The sequence below is a fragment of the Cibotium barometz genome, chromosome 40, assembly GCF_041138505.1.
Source record: "Cibotium barometz isolate CiBa-2024 chromosome 40, ASM4113850v1, whole genome shotgun sequence".
Lineage (NCBI taxonomy): Eukaryota > Viridiplantae > Streptophyta > Polypodiopsida > Cyatheales > Cibotiaceae > Cibotium > Cibotium barometz.
In genome coordinates, this window is record NC_141085.1 from 22,553,307 (window position 1) to 22,577,029 (window position 23,723).

The 23,723-nt window shown below is 39.7% G+C and overlaps 1 protein-coding gene across 1 annotated transcript; it reads left to right on the forward strand.

Annotated features, from left to right (window-relative positions):
• The first annotated feature begins 5,630 nt into the window (after positions 1 to 5,630).
• On the forward strand, positions 5,631 to 8,982 carry LOC147615325 (wall-associated receptor kinase-like 14). The gene is made up of 3 exons (XM_086779404.1): positions 5,631 to 6,994; positions 7,215 to 7,313; positions 7,411 to 8,982. The coding sequence occupies exons 1-3, from the start codon at positions 6,223 to 6,225 to the stop codon at positions 8,661 to 8,663; spliced, it is 2,124 nt and encodes a 707-aa protein (XP_086635530.1). The 5' UTR covers positions 5,631 to 6,222; the 3' UTR covers positions 8,664 to 8,982.
• Positions 8,983 to 23,723: the final 14,741 nt, after the last annotated feature.

Sequence of the window (23,723 nt, forward strand, 5' to 3'; positions counted from 1 at the left end):
AGATGAAAATTAAAACCTTCCAAGACTAATTACAACACTTATGACAAAGAACTTCTTACTGTTTTTTACGCACTTTGTATGTGGAAACATCAACAGAGTGTAAGATATTTACTTAGTCAACCTTTGATTTCTGATTGTCATATTAAATTGGCTTCATTTATTCTGAGTTTTCATCCTCTCATTCAATATCAGCCAAGTAAGGAAAATGTTGTAGCTCATGCATTAAGTAGACATCCTTCCCTTTGGTAAATATTTTAATTCTTGATATGCGTTTCTTTTGATGCTATGCACGATATGTATGAGAATGATCCTGATTTTCATAATGCATGGTTGAAAGGCAATCAAATCATTACTCACTTGTTGAATAATGCATGGTTGAAAGGCAATCAAATCATTACTCACTTGTTGAATAATGATGGATTTATTTTCTTTGAAAAGTATTTGTGCATCACTCTACCATTTAGACAATTGCTAGACTTGCATACTCCACCATATGTAGGTCATATAAGCATTCTTACTACTTCAAAAGCAATAGAAGATGATTTTTATTGCCCTTTAAATGCATCATCTATCAAAGAATCAAGAGGCATCATGGTAAACAACATGGCTTTCTCATGTCATTACCGCTTCTTGGGAAGAAATATCTATGGATTTCATTACTAGTTTTCCTGTTACATCTCCACGAAATGACGTGGACTATCATTGATAGATTTAGTAAGCAAGCATATTTCATTGCCTGCAAAAAGACATTATCGGCTTCACAAACTATACATGTTTATTGAGCATGTTTTCACACCCCATGGATTACCAAAAATTATCATTTTTTATCATGATTCTTGGTTTTGTTATCATTTTTGGATTACTTTATTTAGGCTCTAAAATTGATTATAGTTTTGCTTTTCATCCTGAGAGTAATGGTCAGATAGAAGTGACCAATAGCACTATTCTAGATGTGTTAAGGTCCTACACTATTTCTAGAGTAGGTACTTGAGACCAGCACCTTCAAAAACTCAAGTTTATGGCCTTTTAGTGGTACCCTTCCAACACTCCCAGTTTATGAGACGATACCCCTTTACTAGAGAAGACTTTGAGATAGTAGAGCCTAAAGTAATTTTAGACCATGAGTAGAAAACAACACAAAGAGGTCATGTTTATCATAGATATTTGTTGAAGTATAACGGCCACCCTATAGAAGAGGCTCAATGGCTCCTAGTTTATGCCCTCATCGCCTATCCATCTTTGATTACTTCTTATAGGGATACTCACCCATGATACTTTGAGATTCTTTTATGACAAATAAGGGCAGTTGCTTCTCACCCCCAAGGCATGTTATAAGGATTGATTCATATTCCCATGTTTTTATTTATTATTAACTCTCCTAGATGGGTTTAGATTGGGATGCCTTTCTAAATGTAAGTGATTGTAGCCTACTTTGGACATACATGGGTAACTCTCTATATACATGACAATATTGGTTGCATTGTTTCAATTATGTAAATTTTATGTGGATATTTGTGTTGGTAATTTAACTAATTAATTTATTAATTGATTGGTGTAGTTGCAAATTCTTGGGTTAGATAATGGAGGCAAGCTGATGGGGTCATGAAAATTTTGAGAACTTGACTTTGGGCATCGACGGATTATTATTTCATCATGTGGGACATCCGCTATTTAATTCATTTTGGGTGACATCTATATTATTCGCTTCCAAGGAGAAGACATTCCTCCACACACACACACACACGCACACACACACACACACATGCATGCACATGCGCATGCGTGTGCACGCACATGCACGTACACATTCATGCACGCACAAACCTCACACACGCATGCGTATACATACACACACACACACACACACTCACGCACTCACTCACACACACACACACACACACACACACACACACACACACACACACGTGCATGTGCACATGCATGGCATGTGTGTTGACATAGTATCGTTCAAGTTATCATATTAACCTCTTTATATTATCAAGCTCTTTACATGTGCATGGACTTGATATCATAAGTTTTTTAAGTGATACCCCATGTATTTTTAATGAATATATTGCCCTCCTCTTTTGAGCATTTTAATTTTAATATACTTGGCACATGTTTACAGATGACATATAAACAATCAAAATATGTACAATCTCTTATATGCTTTGAATGGTGAGACAACTTACCCATAATAGTGATTTTTGTTGCCTTCCCATGTCTCCACTTAATTTCAAAGTCTTGGACATATTTGTATCAAACTCTTCTATAACCAATGTTTCCTTGGAGGTTTTATATCCTTTCAACAAATTGACCTAGCATATTCAGTGAGCTTGAACAATAATTAATTATTGCCCTTATGAGAGCTAATTAATTATTCTACCCAAAGGTTTCAACCTTAGAAAAAATGAGAATTTTTTAAAGTCGTCTCCTTGCAACCCTCGCAACCGAAGCACACAGCCCAAAGGTTGGAACCAGTGCGGGGAAAAGTTTTTTTAAAGTCGTCTCCTCGCACCTGAAGCACACAACATAGGGCACACAGAGTGCAGCACAGAACTTTTAATCATCTCTCTCTCAGATAATGCGAAGTGCCCAAAAGAATGTCATTCATCGTCGTTGCTTTCTCTCTCTCTCCCCCGTTTATTTGCATCATGCTCTCTCTCTCTCTCTCTCTCTCTCTCTCTCTCTCTCTCTCTCTAATGGGCCACAACCTTATATAAAGAACGGACAAATTGAGACATAATCTAAATATAATATAAAGAATGGACAAATTGGGATATAGTGTAGATATAATATGGACATTCCCTCTCTTGATGATACCATGAACTTAATCTGCTATTTGACAAGTAGTCCTCACCCATGGCCATTCAATACTTGGTATCCACCATCATATCCTCTACCCATCTTTCAAGGGTATGTAAATAGCCAAGGTCGTTCCTTTTACTCCTATTTTCTTATTTACATGGTCATTTGTTGGTGATCCTACACTAACCATAACGGATGGGAACACCCTTCATTTTACTCTTATTTTCTTATTTACATGGTCATTTGTGGTGGGTGATCCTACACTAACCGTGATGGATGAGAACAACCTTCATTGTTTTGCCAATGATATGGAAAGAAGACATAATGCTGAAAGTTTGCATTAGCAGGCAAATATATGATCACATTTATGGAAGATTTATAGCTGTTTTGTAATATTGTTCCACACCTTCTCCTCCATCAAATCTTGACAATTTTATCGTAAAGAAGCCCATAATGTTTGAGATAACATAAATTCTAGTATGAAATCTACTACAAACCTTAACCCTTTTCATCCCTCCATTTGGTCTTCACTTCATTGAGGTTGCTTTATAAACCCACCCTGTATAGCCCACTTTGACAAATGTTGACACCTCTCACCTAAGTTCAAATCTAGCTTTGGTCGGTTAACGCTTCAAGGTATAGTTTCCTACGATGTGAAATATAACCCAAGGCGATTAGAATAGGAGAAAAAAATTATGTTGTCTCTCTTTATCTCTCTGGTCATGCATGCGATGCACAGTAGGGGAAAAAAATTTGTTCTCTCTCTTTGTCTATGGTACGCAACAGCGAAAGAGTGGAGAGGACATGGGCAAGGTTGAAACCTTAGTCTAGCTAATGAGCGAAAGAGTGGAGAGGACATGGGCAAGGTTGAAACCTTAGTCTAGCTAATGTTCTTAAATTAATTAACCAAGCCGGGAGGCTTGGTTAATTATTATATGTCTATATAGACTGAATATGTCTATATAAATATATACTTATTGTTCAAAAAAATTACACATACAAGAGGGATTAAATCAATAAAGGTAATATGATTTTTTTAAAATCTCGATTTTTGAATTTTAGAGAGTTGCTGAAATTACGAAAAAAGAATTGCATCGATTGCATCCACACCAAAAAAAAACTAAAATTAAAACCTTCATTTTAGACCTTAGAGTGTTCACAGTTCAAAACCTTAATTTTAGACCTTAGAAACGTCTCATCATATCAAAATCAACTCAGAGAGCTCAGCTCATTCCACGAGGGCAACAGCAGCCGCGGGCATCTCCTCACGCATTTTATTTTATATTTATTGGAATCAGTGCCAAATTTCACCAGCTTCGAATTTCCGCCAGCTCCCGAACATTTCATTTCATTTCATTTCATCAAACAGCAGAATCTCAACTGCCTTTTCTTTGCCTTTGCTTTTCATATCTAAAGATAAGACAAAGAAGAAGTCAAATTAAAGAACACATCAAAAATCAAGCCGTCTTTTTTTTCTCTCTCTCTCTCTCTCTTCCTCCCTTTTTTCTCCAAAGTGTAGTACTCAACTCACACGGCCGTAAAATACTCGCAAAATTTTAAAATGCCGTCAAAAATTACACTAAAATATAGAAAAAGTTGCTATGTTTCACCACACTTGTCAATTTTGAAGGGCAAGGGTGCCCGCCAAAAATCAAGCCTACCCCGAGGGGTAGGCGAGAATGGAACCTTTAAAGTTATGCCTTAGGTTAACCTTCAGCCGATTGAAAATACAAAGTGGCCCGTGCATTGAGATCTTCTAGAAAAGCTATTGACCCCGTTGAAAAGAACGCAATAATAGAGTGGGGCCAGAATGTGGCATTTTAGTCAAGGAGGACGTCGTATGGGCACCTTGTTCAATTCTCGTATAGGGACCTATAAGAATTGGAGCTTAGTGAGTTTTCTAGCTTCTATGCCAATTGTCGTCAACAATGTCAAGTTTAAATTCAACTAGTCGATTGACTTGTGCTTTGCACCTCTCCTCAAACCTCCAAATCCAAATTCTATCCCAACCTTCTCGAACTTTCTCAAACCTCCAAATTCGTGCCACGTGGCAGCTCTGTGAAACTCTTCCTTTATATAATATATAGAGATATAGAGAAGTTTTGAGAAGCTTGAGGCGGTCAGGAGACATTGGCCACTGAGGTTCTCATTTGGGCAAGTAAGCCAATGGTTGGTTGAGGGGGCTCCAAGATTCGGCCACCTAGAACTCGACACGAATAGCCCTTGGGCACTTTTGTGACCATGGGAACAGCCCCTATGTGAACAAGACCGATGAAGGGAGGTGGGGGCGGGCAGTCTTCGCCTTGGGCATGGGAACAACCCCAATCTGAACAAGACCTAGGTGGTGTGGTGCAAATTGTTTGAACTTTGAAACACAAGGAGTTCAAACAATTAGGACAATTGAGAAGTGGTCAAGACTCTCAAGAGTTCTGGACTCTGGAGACTCAAATGTTCATAACGTGGGCATGATCACAGTATTGCACTGTGTGTGTGTGTGAGAGAGAGAGAGAGAGAGAGAGAGAGAGAAGGAGAGAGAGGGGGGTAATAAGTGTGTGTGTGTGTGTGTAGTTAATGTGTTACTTACCGTATGGCCTAGTCTTCTCGCCTTTCCGATTTGGCCACACACTCTGCTTGTGCAAGCCTTTTTGAGTCACGCGTCTCAGGACCTTGTCACAGTCTGTGTTTGTAGTACGCTGTTTCCTCGATGCTGCTTCCGATGCAATGAAGACAGCAGTTCATCGCTTACCTTTAAGGCTCTAGTATTTACCCCCCTCCTATACGTTGCAACCTGCACCGCAAGCCGTCTGCTGTCACACACAGGACTGTTGAGCAGCCCAGCGGCCCACTGTGCTAGATGTATTTATCGTTGCAGAGAAGATGAAGAAGCGTGACTAGAGCAGATGGACACAAATGGCAACATGGGCGCCCGCCCAAATATGGCCAACATACAGTTAAAGATGAGAGAGAGAGAGAGCTGCTTCTTCTGATGTTCTTCGGAGATGCCTGTGTAAAAGGGTGGGTGTAGTTGGTGCCTCTTCGTCAGAGGGTTCTGAGTCTTCATCAGTACACTGAGTATCAATTCTTTCAAGGTATTGCAAGCTATGTATATCATACTGATGAAAAAGGGGTGTTTCATAAGCCTTGGTTTTGCTGTTGATTTGGCAAGCATAGCAGGTTGATCACACTTCAGAAAAGAAGCCAGTATTTTGGGGTCAATGAATTCAGAGCCACTTGTGAAGGTGCAGATTGATGCAGCATGATGTTCACCATCCTTTGTTCCATGTCCCCCTTGTCTTCTAGCTTGCAAACATGCCCAAGCCCCTTGTTCTCCTTGCAACTCTAGTATGTTTGATGCAGCATGATATGCACCATCCTTGGTTCCATCCCCCCCTGGTCTTCTTCTAGGTTACAAACATGCCAAAGCCCCATGTTCTCCTTGCAACTCTAGTATGCTTGCTTGCTGCTGCTGTCCTTTCTCCCTGCAAAGGCAAACAATGCAATCAGACGTGTGGGAAATTTGACATCATTTTCCCCTTCCATCTCAATGGTTCAGATTGCAGCCACGGCCTCAAAAGCTATGAACTTACATGTGAAAACTCAGCACCCTTTCTCACTTTGGGTACCAACCAAACGTATGAGGTTCTTAACCTCGTCCCAGGAGAGATCAGGATCAATCCCCTCCAATCTAACGACTGCATCTCAAACAACCTGCTCACATTCAACCTCTCCAACTCTCCCTTCAGACTCTCCACCGACAACATGCTGCAGCTTTACAATTGCAACAAAACATGTGACAATTGCACCATCCCTTTACCAGGGAATTACAGTAGTATCACTTCTTTACCACGGAGCTGCTTAAACCTTCAGCAGCAGTGCTGTGAGAGCCTCGATGACTCCTCCTTCTTCAACTCATCTCAAATACACATGCAAGATTTCACAGGGGGATATCAAAGCCTCAAGAATTACTCCACTAAGTACAGGTGTTCCAGCTTCACCAGCTGGGCATACAACTTCACGGGTGTATCATTCAATGCTGATTATGGGCTCAGTTTGGAATGGTTTGTGGAGGGAAATTGCTCATGCTCATCCCATGCCAGTTGTACCAATTATTCCAGTGGGTATATTTGCAAATGCAATTCAAATTATACTGGTGACGGATATCTCAACGGGACCGGATGTCAGCTAGGTAACAAATCCCTTCATGTAATTGTTTTTAGCATTAGCTATGCATGTGGATTGAGGCAAGGCTGGATATACAACAGGCCCCCCTGTCAACACAGGTGCCCATGAAAGGACGGGAAAGGTTGCCACCTCCTTTGGGGGGGGGTGGGGGAGAGTGTCCTATATCCAGCCTAGGAAGTTTTGTTTTGTTTTCTAGCATAACCACAAGCTTCATTTTTGTTCAGATCTATCAACTCATCGTGAGGAAAGTAACAAGACAAAGCCAATAACTGAGGAAAAGCATAAGATGTCTGGCATGCTAAAAACTGCAATTTTGGCATCTGGTAAACTCTTTGCCCTTACAAATTAACTGCTCTTTACAGATGTTAGTTTTTTTTGAAGGACGTTGGAAGAGTTGTAATTGTGGTGGATTTGTAACAGGGGTGATCGCCGCAGCGACCATCATAGGAGCGGCAGTGGTGGCAGGGGCGGTGGTATTTAGAAGAAGGAAAGGGAGCTACCTATCTAGGAGGATGATAGCAGGGAGCTACAGGAAAGGGGATACAGATGGGTTTGGAGCACTGCTATCTGGCATGGAGTTGTTCACTTACAAGCAACTGGACAGGGCGACAAAAGGTTTCGCGTCCAGTGAGAAGCTGGGCAATGGGGCATGTGGATCAGTGTATGCAGCAAACCTTGAAGATGGAAGGCGGGTTGCAGTGAAGAGGCTGCACCATTTTAACACTCAAATAGGGTACCAACAGACAGTCAATGAGCTCAGTGTATTGTCCACAGTGAAACACAGGAACCTAGTGAGGCTGTTGGGCTGCTGTATGGAGTCTGCAGACCCGCTCTTAGTCTTTGAGTATGTTTCCAATGGGACCCTAGCAGAGCATTTGCAAAGAGAGAGAGGAGAAGCACTTGATTGGTTCACGCGCCTCACCATCGCCGCAGAAACAGCCGATGCCCTTGCTTACCTCCACTCCATGGACCCCCCCATACTCCATAGGGATGTGAAATCGCGAAACATACTGCTTGATCATGATTTCAACACCAAAGTGGCCGATTTCGGGCTTTCCCGCATGGGGCTTAGCCCTTCTGCTGATAACTCCCAAATTTCCACCATCCCCCAGGGCACCCCTGGCTACCTAGACCCGGACTACCATCAAAACTTCCATCTCTCTGACAAAAGTGATGTCTACAGCTTTGGTGTTGTTCTCATTGAGATCATCACTGCTCTTAAACCAGTGGATTTCTCCAGGGAGAAGAAGGAAGTAAACCTTGCTGCCCTTGCCGTGGCCAAGATTGGTGGCGGGAGCCTTGATGACATCATCGACAGATCCCTGCAAGCCTACAGAAGGCCTAGTGTGAAAGCCATGGCACACAGGGTAGCAGAGCTTGCATTCAGATGTTTGGCTTATGAAAAGGATGCCCGGCCATCGATGTCAGAAGTATTGGAGGAGCTCCTTCTCATCAGGGGCTCAGGAACGTCGCCTCTTGCACACACGACGGGGGATAATTCTGTATGTTCTTCATGGATAGACGCACAGAGCTCACATCAGCATGACTCGGGTTCTTCACTATCATCATCAGAAGTTGACCGCTTCTTGCTGTCCAAGGCCCAGCCCCTCTCCCCTGCCGCAGTGGTGCATGCAAGCTGGGAGAGCAAGGGCAGATCCTATGATGATGCTTGACAGGTAAAAACTGTCAAACCCCACTGTGTTTTTCATAGTATATTATAATGGATATGTCACGCCTTATGTGACGCATATGATGTTGTACTATTATATGCCCCATGATCTGTTCATCATTAAATGATGCTCATCTAGGTCCCCCACAAAACCACCATGTCATGATCCGCCATATCATGATGTTTATGGAGCAGGGGAGGGGGGTAAAGTTTCGAACTCGTGCCCCAGCTTTCGGAGCTGGATGCTCTACCGCTGCAGTATTGCATGGGTGCCCTAGATGACATAAAAAATACAAGAAATGAAAGGACTTTTTGCATCAAAATGTTGTTTAACTATAATTTCTGAGTATTTTGAATGGAGGATCTACTTATTCTTCCGATTCTATTTGTAAAGGCGTATACTGCAGGGGTATTACTGGGGGAGAAAGTAGCAGAGAAGAGTTTTTTTATTAGGCCTTGTTACAGTTTTTACTATGGTTTCTAGCATATGAAACTCCAGTACCATTAATTAACGGATAATCAAAACCTTAGAATTGAAGAATATGGAAATGTAAGGTTCTTCTTGCCCTTCAAATTTTGACTGAATCAGATTTGCTGATGTCTAGCAGGTGGTTCTTAAGAAGTTTTTGTTGTCTCTTTGCATGGACCTAGTTCACATTCTCTGCCCCTCTCTCGTTCATGAAGACAAATACATCTCTCTCACGAGACAGTTTGGTCTCTAAAGAGTTCATGAACACAAATACCCCCCTCTCTCTCTCTCTTCCTCTCTCCCTCGCACTCTCTCTCTCTCTCTCTCTCACTCACACACACACACACACACACACATTTCTCTAGAGTTCATGAACACGAATACCCCCCTCTCTCTCTCTCCCTCTGTCTCTGTCTCTCTCTCTCTCTCTCTCTCTCTCTCACACACACACACACACGCATTTTTTTGTAAAAAGCTATGTTCCATCACACAATTTTTGGTAAAAAGCCATGTTCTATTACTTCAGTGCTCAAAGAAAAAAAACCCTCAAAAGTGAGTCAAACTTCTTGAAGATTAAAAACATTGAGCAAACAAGTTTTACTATAGTTGGTCCATCCCTTGTAGCCTATGGTAATCAAATATGGATTGGCTCAAAGATTGGAGGAAGTATGAGTAGAGTACTTGTCAATGTGGAGTGAAAAATCAGATGATTGCGGTTAATCCAAAGTCTCGAAAGTGCCTAAAAGCGTGTCCAAGCAAAGAAACTTGCATAATCAGCCAGTCTTTGATGACATATGCTTAGAGAAATAACATTTTGGAAATTTGGCATACAAAGAAACAAAAAATCTTTGATATCCAAACAATGTTGTAGAAAATGAGACACATTCTCATTTCGATTTAAACATAGAACACAAGAATTAGAAGCTATCCTTCTTTTGGCTAGAGTTTCACCAAAATAGGTAGCACTCCAACCAAGCATTGCCAAAGAAAAAACTCTTTGGTGTAATGGCAATATATTATAGTCCACATCTTTTGGAGATCTTGTTTTGATCATTTGGTTGTCTTATCCTTATGGTCCTCTAATCTCTAGCCAAGTTGCATTAAAAAGATATATCCAAAGAAGTCATTCATGATTCCAAAGCCTATTCGAATGAGTAGTAATTTATGGCATAGGATTTATCAATGTGTCTGTGAGCAATAATGAGTTGGCACATGGATACTTTGGGAAAACCAAGCTTCTCTCTAGGCCACATCCGATCCAACAATCTACTCTTGAGCGATAGGTGGGATCACTTCAAGTTGTTGTGATAAAGCTTTGATCTTTTGTTAGACAGGTCTGTCATGCATGCCTAAATTTTATAGAATTTTGTCATCCGGAGAGACATCTTGGATTAGATATATATATTTTAGTGGAAAAAAATAGGCTTTCCTTAGCTCTTGAATTGCAAGGGGTTCCATAAAAACTTTACTCCAATGAATGCTCTCCAATCTTATTGAGTTACTTGTCTTTGAAGATCTTCCAAACCAATGCAAATACTAGAGGAATTTTTTCCAAAAAGCAGTTAGTCTAGTAGTGAAAGGACAATATCTTCTTTGCAACTTACCCCCAAGGTGTACATTGCCATCTTGCCAAAGAATATATTTTAAGTGCAGTATACATAGTGACAATCATGACTATCCAAGGCTACTCCTAGGAAAAGAAGGCGGACACCAAAGTTGTTTTTCTTGCCAAAACATGATAATGAATATTCAAAATATTTAGTTCTCCATGCATCTTTGGTGAGTAAATCCATTCATATCTCAAGAGCCAAAGAGCTTCCTTTTAATGTTTGGTGGTTTTCCATAGTACTTCCACGGTTGAGACAAGAAAGTAGTAATATGTAGCTACTCCATTATATCCATGAAGCCTAATTTTAAAGAGGGAAGGATGAGAAAAAAAAATGGCTTTGTGAAAAACGATGGTATTTGCAGCCCACTAGTGTTTTCCGCACTCGTTTACCCTTTGGTCTTTCCCCAATAAACAAAAAACCTTGAAATTCTTTGAGATGGTTTTATCTAGCCTTCATTTATTCTTTGATAAACAAAATATTCTTCAATATTTGAAAAGGCCTTCAATTCTTCTAAGTTTGAAAAAGCCTTCAATTTCTTCAAATTGTACAAAATATTCTTCAATGTTTGAAAAAGCCTTCAATTTCTTCTACTTGTATAAGTACTTCTTGTTGTACGTGGCTCTAACACTATTATTGAAAGATAAAATACCCAACAGTATTAAATCACAAAATGACACTTCCAAGTATAGAGTAAGAAAAAACAGTACACAATATTCCGTCCAATTTGCCTCGACACAAGAGTGAGCCCATGCTTCCTCTTTGTGTATTAAAATTCGTAATACTTGAAATAGCTTATGGAGCTCAAAATAGCTTTACTTTACATACATGTCCATCTCAAGAAAAAATAGCTTGCTTTACTTTACGTGCATATCTTGACTTTACATGCATGTCTATCTACTCAAAATAGCTTTACTTTACATACATGTCCATCTCAAGAAAAAATAGCTTGCTTTACTTTACGTGCATATCTTTACTTTACATGCATGTCTATCTACTCAAAATTGGAGTATCCTTAACCAAATAAACATTTACAGCCTTTGTAGTAAAATCAAATGTCTATAAGAAAACTTTCATATGTCTAAATAAATATCTGTTGCCAATAAATATCCATCGTCAATAAATATGGATGTCGTCCACAATGGAATAAATGGCAAGCATTCGACAAAATAAAATAGTAATATACCGACGTCCAAAGTCGAGCATCTCAAAATTTTCATGACCTCCATCAGCTCGTCTCTATTATCCAACCCAAGGATCTGAACTTACATCAACTATGCTAATCAATTAATAAATTAATTGGTTAAATTTTCAATACAAATAGCCATATAAAACCCAACTAATCGAGGTAATATAACCAACATGATCAGTATACAAAGTCACCCATAAATATTCAAAGAGTAGGCTACAATCGCTTGGATTAAAAAAGGCATCCCAATCTAAACCCGTTTAGGAGAATTCATAATTCATGAAAAACATAGAAATCTAAATTTCATGAATTACTCCTCATAAGAAGAATATATACATCACATCGGAGACCTCTTATTTTTGTAGAGATGTTTCACATAAGGGGAAGGAGAGTGTTAAGGGGCATTCTCAACATGGTAGATTTACACATGAAGAGAGAGAGAGAGAGAGAGAGAGAGAGAGAGAGAGAGAGAGAGAACACCATTATTGTATTGCACATTTTCTCAAATGAAACTACATTGATATGTTTATATACGTGAGCAAGAGAAGATGGTAAGGTGGGATGTGAGAATGGCTGTAAAGTGAATGGGGGCATACGACTAAGATTAAAGAACCATGTAAGTTATTAAATGTCTGCACTAAGGCCTAAATTAATGTGTATATATACTTGGCACACCCAATGGTGGGCTGGATGCAAATCTGAAGTACCAACCCACAAAAGTGATCAGGGTAAATGATATACTAGGAGGTACATGGTGTACCATACACATTAAATCACACAATACAAAAATATACAAACATAATGAGATCTACACTCCAAGAACATGGAGTGAACCACATCCTGTTGTATGAAAATCTGTATATAAAAACACTAGCATCATCTAGCAACACATACTGCACTAAAAATTCGCATATTGAAACACCATCATCTAGCAACACATGCATCACCAAAAAGATATATCGATAAAGAACATGGTGATAAATCATCACCAAAGAGATCCACCAAATATGACAAAAGCATCTACATCAAATACGCAAACTTGTTCGGATCATCATGTAAAGAGAACCACAAAAAGAAGTATGATCTACCATATAAGGATTCACCATAAAAGCATCAACATCTAGAACATCCTCCTCATGTGTAAGAGACACATGATCAATAGGATCGAGAAGTGATATAAGGTTTTCATCACCAAGCCATAAGGCTGTTCGCAACATGTTATAGAGCCAGTGCACATATGTGCAGTGGCTAAGATACATTGAGGCTATAAAAGTGCATGAAGAATTTAGGGGAAGATCTAGAAAATATTACTACCTTTTGGTAAGGTACAAGAGGAACCCTAAACCCCAAAAAAAAGTTAAATTGTGATTTTCTAAATCAGAAAGGCATAAGAGAAACAAAGCCTTGGCAGAGGCAAGGAACCCTAGACCCCAAAAAAGTTAAACTGCGACTTTCTAAATGAAAAAGGTATAGGAGAAATAAAGCCTTGGCAGAGGAAGAGCAAGAAGCCAAGAAGATATTGGGAAAAACTAATGCCAAGGCAGATGATGTGATGGACTTATGAGACTAGTTTCGAAACATTATAAAACATATGCAGTGGGTGACCAAACAGTTGTCTGTCTTAAATCCCAATGCTCTAAGGAGGGGCAACAAGGAATCTCACATGATGGATTTGAAGAAGTCAAAGAGGTGGACTTAGCTGAATTGGGGAGGAGCCCAAACGTAGTGTTCATTGTGCTACGAACCTAACTCTTGAAGAAGAAAGGGAATTGGTTGAGTTGTTAAAAGAATTCAAGAATTGGTTTTCCTAGAAGTACACGTACATGAAGGGAGTATCGCAGAGGTACAGCACATGATCCCTATCATTGAGGGATCAAGATCAACCAGGCAAAGGCCTTATCATCGCAGTATGATGAACCCCAAGTATCTCGCTATTGTGTGTAAGAAGAAATTGACATATGCATGCGGGATTTATCTATGAAATCGAGCACATTGATTAGGTATCACCCATTGTCATTGTGTTGAAGAAAAATGGAAGCTACGAGTGTGTGTAGACTCGAAAAAAGTCAATGTGGCCACGCGAAAAGATCACTACTCATTGCCATATACTGAACATGTGTTAGAAAGAGTAGTTAGCAAAGAAGCTTATAGCTCCTTAGATGGCTTCTCTAGTTATAATCAAGCGTCTATTACACCTAAGGATCAAAGACCACATTTACGACAATAGGAGGCATGTTTACTTATTGGGTTATGCCCTTTGGACTAACCAATGGCCCTACAAGCGGCTAATGTACACAATGTTCAAAGACTACCTAACAGAAGTGGTTGGAAGTTTTTATTGATGATTTGTGTGCTCACTCCAAGTAGAAAGACCACCTAGCTTGCTTAAAAAGGTATTTCAAAGGTGTTAATTGTATCGAATATCCTTGAAACCATTTGGAATCCCAATTTTACGTCAAGTATAGTGTTACACTAGGACACGTTGTTTCTAAAAATGGTATCTCATGGATAAAAGAAAAGTCAAGTTGATTCTTAAAATACCTCCACCCATAAATTTTAAGGGAGTTAAAAGGTTTATGGGACACCTCGGAAAATGAAATACACCACCACCACAGAGATAGAAGGGTTGCAAATGGTTTATGCCGTAAAATGTACAAACACTATCTTTTGACTAACAAATTTATATTCTTCGTTGACCCACCAGGCCTTGTTATACCTTGTTCTAATAAGGTGTGCACTATGGGAAGGACTACAAGATGGTTGCTCCTACTCTTGGAGTTTGACTTCATAGTCTCACTGTAAGAAAAGGAACACAACATGTACTAGTTGATCATTTGTCATGGATTCCTAATGGTGGTGAGAGCTTGCCATAGGAATTGATGACAGTCTCCCTAATGTGTGCTTATTTAAGATCGACATAGTGCCTGAGTAGAGTGACAAAATATTTCAATATCTTGCTTATGGCTTTTTGCAAGATCGACCATTAAATAAAGATGAAGAAACTCATCAAGTTAGCAGCACCATATCAATTGATATAGTGGAGAACTATACAAGTTGGGTAAGGATGATGTTCTACAGAGTTATGTGTGAGAAGATGAATTTATGCAAGTATTGGAGGAATCACACTTCAAAGTTGCTAGAGGACACTTTGCTGGGGAAGTGATAGCATGGAAAGTTCTCCAAGTAGGGTTATGGTGGCCAATGTTTCTTGGTGATGTAGTTGAATTTGTCAAAGGTTATAATGACGAATGTCAACAATTCACTAGACCACAACAGAGGGACATGATGTCCCCCCTCACCCCAGTAATAGTCTAGCAACCCTTTGAAAAATGGGAAATTGATTTTGTAGGTCTCATTAGTCATGTCGCACAAAGAACCCAAGCCTACTACATCATAGCAACCATAGATTCACAAAGTGGCTATAACCACAAAGTGGTCAGAAGAAGCTAGGGCTACAAGGAAGGTTGATGCTTGTAGCATTGCTAAATATCTATATGAGCAAGTCATTTCTAGATTTGGATGTCCTTTAGAGATTGTGAATGACCAAGGATCAGACTTCATTGATTGATCACCTCATGAAAGGCTTTATGATAGTTTATAATAGTGCACAGAAAGTCTTCACCTACTATCCACAATCCAATGGTCAGATAGAGAGCACAAACAAGATCTTATGTGGCATTCCAACAAAAACCATTCAGGCAAGTAGAATGGACTAGGAGCACAAGCTTACAACTGCTTTATGGGATTACCAACAAACACCATATAAGGTAGCAATGGGTTACACCCCATTTTGGTTTTACCAATAGGGTTTACATAGTGATACCTATGGAGTACATAGTTCCCAACTCATTGAGAATTGCAGTTAGCGAAAGATTGAATGAGAATGCAATGACTGAAAGACTCATCTTTCATTACATCTTCAGGCATGACATGTACATTTTCAGCCACAAAGTTAGTTTGTATTAACTTTGATTTTTACCTAAGGATTACTATGTTTCATGTGACATCATGTTGTGACTTTGAGCCGTGAGTTCCTTCTTTACCCTTTGGTTTGTGGCATCTTTTCTTATCCGGTTTACGGAAGGATATTGTTGCGAAGTTCCTCTAGTTCCCTCTGTGAGTGCAATTGCATTCTTAGTGAGTCTTTTAGAAAAAGGGAGTAGATGAAAAAGTCAAGTTTGGCCATCCATAAAGGTGGCCCCAAGTGGAACAATACACAAGCCAAAAGTATCATACGTTCAAGGAAAACAATCTATGAATTCATGGACATGATATAATGTAAAGCAGTGGACGTGAACTCACGGTCGTGTGAGTAACTTGAGTTTTTCACTCCCAAAAAGTTCCTCCCTTAAGAGCAAGAAATGTATACCCAACAAGTCAATAGGAAATTCATAACTTTGATGTGAAAAACAAGTGGATACTCATGATCGTGAGTATCTCGAGTTTTTCATGCCCAAAAACCAGTGGCATGAAAAATTCATAATATTTTTTGATGTGAAAATTCATAACAAGTCAATAGGAAATCCATAATATTTTTTGATGTGAAAAACCAGTGGGGATACTCATGATCGTGAGTATCTCGAGTTTTTCATGCCCAAAAAAGTTAGTTCAAAGGTAAAAGAAATCATGCAAGCTAATTCAAATTGACCTTGGAATTTAGAAGCTAAGCTCAGAATTAAAAAAAATAGAAAAATTTTTATGTGAAAAACTAGTAGATGTCACGATCGTGAGTAACTTGAGTTTTTCACGCCCAAAAAAGTGTATCAAAATGATGATTTGAGGTAACAAGATGATTCCAGAGGGTGTGGAAAAGCTCTGCATGGGGTCAAAAGTAAAATAAAATCATAAATTCTTGGCGTAAAAAAATGATCGTGTAAAACCAAGGTTTTCACGCGATCATGAAAAATATTTTTCATGCGAAAATGAGACTGACCCCTAACCAACTGACACATGTCACCCATCCCTATGTATGAGTCATCTTCTCACTCATGGTTGCTATTATTTAAATATGCACGTCCTTGTTTTTTAGCTCATCTTTTACAAAATATCCTTGTATTCTTGCTCTTCATCGCCATCACTAGTGCTTGTCCTCGCTAAACTGTTCATCTTAAAATCGATGTTCACCCCCACATGTAAGGTAATCTCTTTGCCTTTTTATGATTCTTGCAAACTATGGATGGGATATGGCACTGTATATCTTGAGTTCCATGCCTTCTACTTTCCTACAGCTTATGTCCATGTGTCCATGCTTTATCCTCTCTTACAAGGAAACCTACTTTGACATGAACTAAAGGGGTAGGCCATCATCATGCCAAGCTCTTCTAACAAAGAAAAGGGGAACCCTAATAGAGTGGCAACCTGTAGATACCTCTAACACTTTAAAAAAACTTAATTTTTTCACTTTAAACATACATGAGAGCTACTCTATGTACCCCTCCTTTACTAGAAGCAGCTTTCTACAAAGTCTTGGATGTGACAAACTAGTTTGTTTTGTCACACCCATGAAAAACCAAATTGGTTTTTCATGCCGTATCAACAATCTCAGATGAGAGGGAAAATTCCCTAAATGAACCATTAGAGGATATTCATGATGATTTCATCCCTCAATTTTTGGCGTAAATATCCCTAATATATATTCATGCCTATGAAAAACCCTTGACTCGTTTCTCATGTCAATTTTGCTGACCAATTCTAGAACTAACAAAAAAACCTTCTATTGATGCATTTCTCATATCGACTACTGCTGACCCATTCCAAAACTAACAAAAAGCCTTATGTCACCTCTATTAAAACTTACTAACTTCATCTCTCACCAAAAACTAACCTTTTCTTAAACTTACTAACTTCATATCTCATTAAAAACTAACCTTTTCTTAGCTATGAATTTCTTCATTTAACTCGTGTGTGAAAACCCATGCTAGTTTTTTATCCCCTTATTCTAAACCTCATCCTTTCATAAGCATCACCATTGATGTTAACATGCATCAAATCTTTGTTTTTCAGCCTTTTTCTGGCATGAAAATCTCGTGATATTCACAACCATGAAAAACCAAGCAATTGGTTCCACCTCAAGCATTCTCAACAAGGACTAACACTAATATTTTTTAGGAATTAATATCTTAGATACTCACAACCATGAACAACTAGACTAGCTTTTCACATCACCAAAAGTTTTGTCAAATGGTACGTGTACTTAGTCCTTACTCATCAGTATGCATCTTTGAATCATTCTAACAAACTTCTAACGAGGGCTACTATTTTATCGGTGTTAATATCTCTAAATAGTCACAACCAAGAAAAACCCATACTGATTTTTCATGCATGACCAAACCCAATCTAGTGCAGCTCAGAGATTCCATAAAGTTGCACTAACATGTTCAGATATCACTAACCTACTAATTTTCCAAAAAAAAACATGGTAAGGAGGATTCCCTACCAAAGCTAGTGTGGTTGATTTTTAATTTTATAGGATAGCTTCCTCTGTAAAGGAGTACGAGGTTTGCAACAAAGGAGTACGAGGATTCTAACTATGCATCCTCTAATCCAAAGGCATCAGTGGGTGCACCAGCACTACCCCTATGAAAAAGAAAGGCAAGAAGAAGGTATCTCAAGTCGAGAAGTTGACCCATCTCGGACCATACTTACAGGACGTGGTTGGGACAAGGAGGTGCCCTTGACAAAGGGCAAGGTCTCTTTCTAATACCACTCCCCAGAATGCTTGCTCTTTTTGGAGATACCAAAGGTAAAAGAGAAGTTGCAAGCTATTGGATTGGACCAATACGCACAACAGCAGTTACCAAAAATCATAAATGCCCAAACTCTATGCCAAATTCATCAAGTCCTATGACAAGAGGGCAAATATTGGGGAGGTAATTATGCTAGATGGAACCATAAGGAAGGTGATGATCTGAGAAGATGACATCCATAAGGCCATGTAGCTACCCTCGACCACACCCGTACCCATTGAGGAAGGATCTACCATTTGACACCATGCTAAAGGAGAAAATATTCAACAAAATGATGGCATGTAGTATACAAATATTAGGGAAAAATTAGATGAGCTGATTGGAAGAGAAATATCCATGATCATGGAGATCAATTCATCGATAGGTATAACATGACTAAACATAATTGACCTTCACAAACTCTAGAAGATTCATATAAACTTAAAAGATGATTGGGAATATTACTACTTACATGTCCCACCATTAAAACAAGTTGGTCAACCCGTACCTCCTCACCAGGGTGCAAAGCCACATCCCATGTACACCACTTCAAGAGGAAGTCATAGTGGACCTGACACAAGTTACCCACCAAGAGGAACTCTTGGAGAATCTAGAGGAGACATATATACTTATTACCACCACAAAAGAGATCTGAAGACCCCCATCAAGCCAAGTCCTCAAGAGACCAAGTCCAACTAAGAAGGTACATCAAAAAAAATTGGACTTGCCTCCCTCCCCAATCATGGTCCCTGGGGACTAGAGCATGGTATATAGATTAAATTTGTTACTTTCATTGAGAGACAACCAACAAGCCACACCATCTATCGAACCATCCACAATCAATGCTGGAACAAGAAGCACTCCTATTTCATGTTTACCAACATGGTAGATGTGCTAGAGTAGAGGTACAGCCAATAACGCCCAGAGAATAGGTAGACCAAGTATCTTCCCCACCACCACAAGAACCTTTTGTGGAAGAACAAACAACAGAGGAAGAGGGGAAGAAAGTTGAAGAGGAAGGACCACAAGAGGGAAGCCCACAAACAGACACCACAACACTAGTACCTACTCACTTGCCAGAAGAGATCACAACCTTAGCCCCAACAATAGCAGACGAAATTGGCCCCTCCAAAAAGCATGACAAAACCGAGGACAAAGAGGAAACAAGATCAACTAAGATGCAAAGAAGTGTCTAGCTAAAGAATCCCACCTTACAAATGCCTGCCCCAAAGAGCTTCACGAGTCTACAGATGTTATCTCTCCAATCAAATAGAGTCGAGCTTTCTAAGCTACATGTCTTCTTTAAAGCACTATATGGGGGACATGTACAAGGATGTAGATTCATACAAAGGTAATATGCATGAGGATGAAGATAGTGAGAAATTGGTGATGGGATGTTACATGTTGGACCAATTACATCCTTACCTGAACCTAGACACTACAAAGACAAAGGTAAGAAAGATGTGAAGAAGAGATCCATAAACCTAAAGATGATCTGCTTGAGGAAGTCACAAGAAGAAGGGCAATAGACCAGGATCTACAAGTATAGAAACATGTATATCGAGTAACTTTAGAGGAGATCAATAGCCATATTAATGTTATGAAGGCAAACTTTGACAAAAATGTTTCCGAGTTTATGGTTCATGAAGAAGAATATCAAAGCCTACAAGCCCAGGTCAGTGAGAGCACATCAAAGAGTTGTAGGGTGAGAAGAAGGAATGTGAACAAAGGCTACAACAAGAGGTGGCATATTGGTGGCTTATCGCCGCCACATGGTCTTCCAACTCAGCTCTAATGGCCCGCCACTGACATAGTTGTGTGATGACCCATCATGATTAGGAGTTCGTGCGTGATAATAGTTTTTCTTTGTAATTGCCTTGGGGGGCCAACATGCAATAGTACTTAGTTGAGTCCATGTATATAGGAGAATAGAGTGTGTGGAGAAGGGACAAGGGAGAGCACGTGGAAGTTTGTGTCTAGTTGCTGCAGTCCTACATTGTATTGAACAAACAGGCTTAATTGAGAAATTCTTTGTTCTATCTAGTTTTATCTATGATCTAGAAAGTAGTCTACTATGTTGCACCTTGTATTGTGTCTCTTGGACATTTTTCTATAACATTCAAACTTATATTAATGAATGTTTTCACACTTTTATATCTCATCTCATCAACGCATCAGGACTCCAAACTAGACATCAAGAAGTTGACTAAGATAGCTCAGACAAACTGGTGTGGTGCCATCCCACCACCTTATTGCATTAGGCATAGTTGGATAGCATGGCTGGAAGATGCCGACTAGGTGGTCTAGAACCATTGAAGTGTCAGGTTTGACCAGACGATGACTCTTTTGGTGATCTTCATGGGAAAAGTACTACCAGGAGAGAGGGAGTTGAAAAAGTAGTGCCAGGAGAAAGGGAGTCAAGAAAACAAAGAAAGGTGGTAGTCTTAGCATGCATGAGCTACATGGATTTTGGGTGGATAGATAGTCTATGTTTGTTAGCCAAGCATTCTATTATCAAGAGTATCATTCACAATGGGAATATGTTACACTGATTGTTGCCAAGAAGGTTGCCTACTACAGAGCATTCTAACTATATGTATGAGTGGGTACTCTTTGTTGATGCATATTTGGTGTCATACATCAGTGACTATCCAAATCATCTACTTATCATTCAGGTAGCGAGTCATTGGCATCTAGTTGTGACCATGTAGAATTCAAGACTCTTTACTTTTCTAGTAGCTCTAGATATTGGGCTCATTCTAGTCGAGGAATCATCCCTCATTTGCATATTGTTTGAGGATTTATGGGTGTTTTTTCCTCTCTTAAGTGGAATGCCTACTTGTTTGATTTAGACTAAAAGGTAGCAAAGACAAGCCCCACTGTCAAAGTCAAGTGGTATAGTATCACCTCAGAATGCGCAAAAATATAGACAAGGAGGAGGTGGTAGATTTGGACCAAGAGGAGCAGGATTAACCTACTATTACTATAATGCGCCACACATAGAAGGGCTAACTATCCAGTTTGGCAAAGATACGAACCACAAGGCAATAGGGTGATGAAACCCAACCTGCATTAAACATGGTGAGAGTTGAAATTGTACCTTGGGAGATTGTAGGGGGAATCTCTAGAAGTAATGGCTATGACTAGATCACAAGGCCGAGTACAAAAGCACCAAAGGAAAAACCAAAACCAAGAAGGTTGAATCAAAAAGCATGGGCAGGGAAGCATAGATTCCATGAACGGGTGAGCAAGCTAGTAAAAGAAGCCCAAGGAGTGATCCGGACTATGTAGGAAAGACTACACCACCCAGAGCCAACTGAGAACAATCAGAGCAGGATGTCCTAAAAATAAAAGAAGATGCCCAAAAATAAATGCATGATAAGGGAAACTCATCGTAGAGGAGAGGTGTTAGAGTGCTAGAAAGAGCCCGAGCAACCTAAAGAGAGATGTGCAATAAACCCATCAACCTAGATATGTTGGGATAGAACTAGTAAGAAATAAAGAGAAGTACCACTTGGAGCAAGATGAAAATAGCAAGTCTTGCCAAGTGTAGGAAAGAAATGAGAAGAGCCTAGCAGGATATGAGCTATGGGAGGACCTCAACAAGATTAAGCGAAACATTACATTAGACTAACACTCGTAGAGAAGATTACAAATAGAAGATGCTCCAAAAGCTGGTATCTCATGTGAGAACTTGGCAAGATTGCTAATGATAGAGCTAGGTGTTAGTATCTCACTTTGATGTATAATGCACATTTGGTAGGCCCTCATTACATGAGTAGCCATGGAAAGAAATGAGAAGAGCCTAGCAGGATATGAGCTATGGGAGGACCTCAACAAGATTAAGCGAAACATTACATTAGACTAACACTCGTAGAGAAGATTACAAATAGAAGATGCTCCAAAAGCTGGTATCGCATGTGAGAACTTGGCAAGATTGCTAATGATAGAGCTAGGTGTTAGTATCTCACTTTGATGTATAATGCACATTTGGTAGGCCCTCATTAGAGGAGTAGCCATGGGGCATATGTCTTTAGTGGGAACCCCAGCCTAGACGCCGATGGGGTCATTATTATGACCATTGGTGATGGTTAGGAGACGGCCAAGGGTGCGAGCGTTAGTTGGGGCTCGGGGCATCGCCCCGGCTGGGGGGTCCCTGGGGGGCTAGCAGCCCCCCGGGGGTAGGAGCCCCTGAGGCTACGATATGAGGAATATTTCTTAGAATATTCCCTCAGATACTAGGTCCATCATTAGTGGGCGGTGGTCAGTGGACCGCGTTCTTGATACGTGGGCGGTGATCGTGTCTATGCAGTGTAACCGCCCTCGTTGTATACATGTCTACCGCACCGCCTACAGTACTATATATGGACATGGTTGCCATAAGCTAAGGCATCCAATGCTTGTGAGTATCCACCCCCTTCTACACTTCATACATCCTCCATCTAGAGTCTGTCTAAATCTCCATCTAAGCTCTACTTTTGAGAGCGCACGGGTGGACAGCACCATCACTTATACCTCTTTGGTATAATCAAAATTTTAAATTCTCTCCATTATGTATCTATTGCATTGTCTATTGTGCTTTATCTTGCTATCTCTTTTCGATGTGCCATATTCTTATACTAGGAGCCACAATAGCTAACTACACACTTGTGGAGAAGGTGGGAGACTGTGACATAGTAGTTTTGAAAGTCATGGTCAAGCTTAGAGGACAAACCGTACATGTCATTCTAGATGGAGGATCCAAAGTTACTACATTATCTAAAAATTTAGCCAAAAATATGGGCATAACTACAATATAACACCATTCTAAGTGACAATGTGGCAGATCAAAGGAGGGTCCGACCAGTGGGAATTATGAGAGGAGAGGAGATAGAAATAGCAAGATGAAAGAAATATCTAGAGCTTACCCAATGTTATTGGGAAAACCATGGCTAAAAGGAGTGGAAAGAATAAGCATAAAATGGCACAAGTGGGAGACATACCACATCACCATTTGAAAAGGAAAAAAAGAAAAGAGTCTATGTCAAAGCCAAGGTTAGACTGAACTAGACCTCTCTATATGCTAAAAGATTAA

Coding starts and splice junctions, on each gene's coding strand:
- LOC147615325 (XM_086779404.1), top strand. CDS start 6,223: ATGCCAAAGCCCCATGTTCTCCTTGCAACTCTAGTATGCTTGCTTGCT. Junction 6,995..7,214: donor CGGGACCGGATGTCAGCTAG/GTAACAAATCCC, acceptor ATTTTTGTTCAG/ATCTATCAACTCATCGTGAG. Junction 7,314..7,410: donor AACTGCAATTTTGGCATCTG/GTAAACTCTTTG, acceptor GATTTGTAACAG/GGGTGATCGCCGCAGCGACC.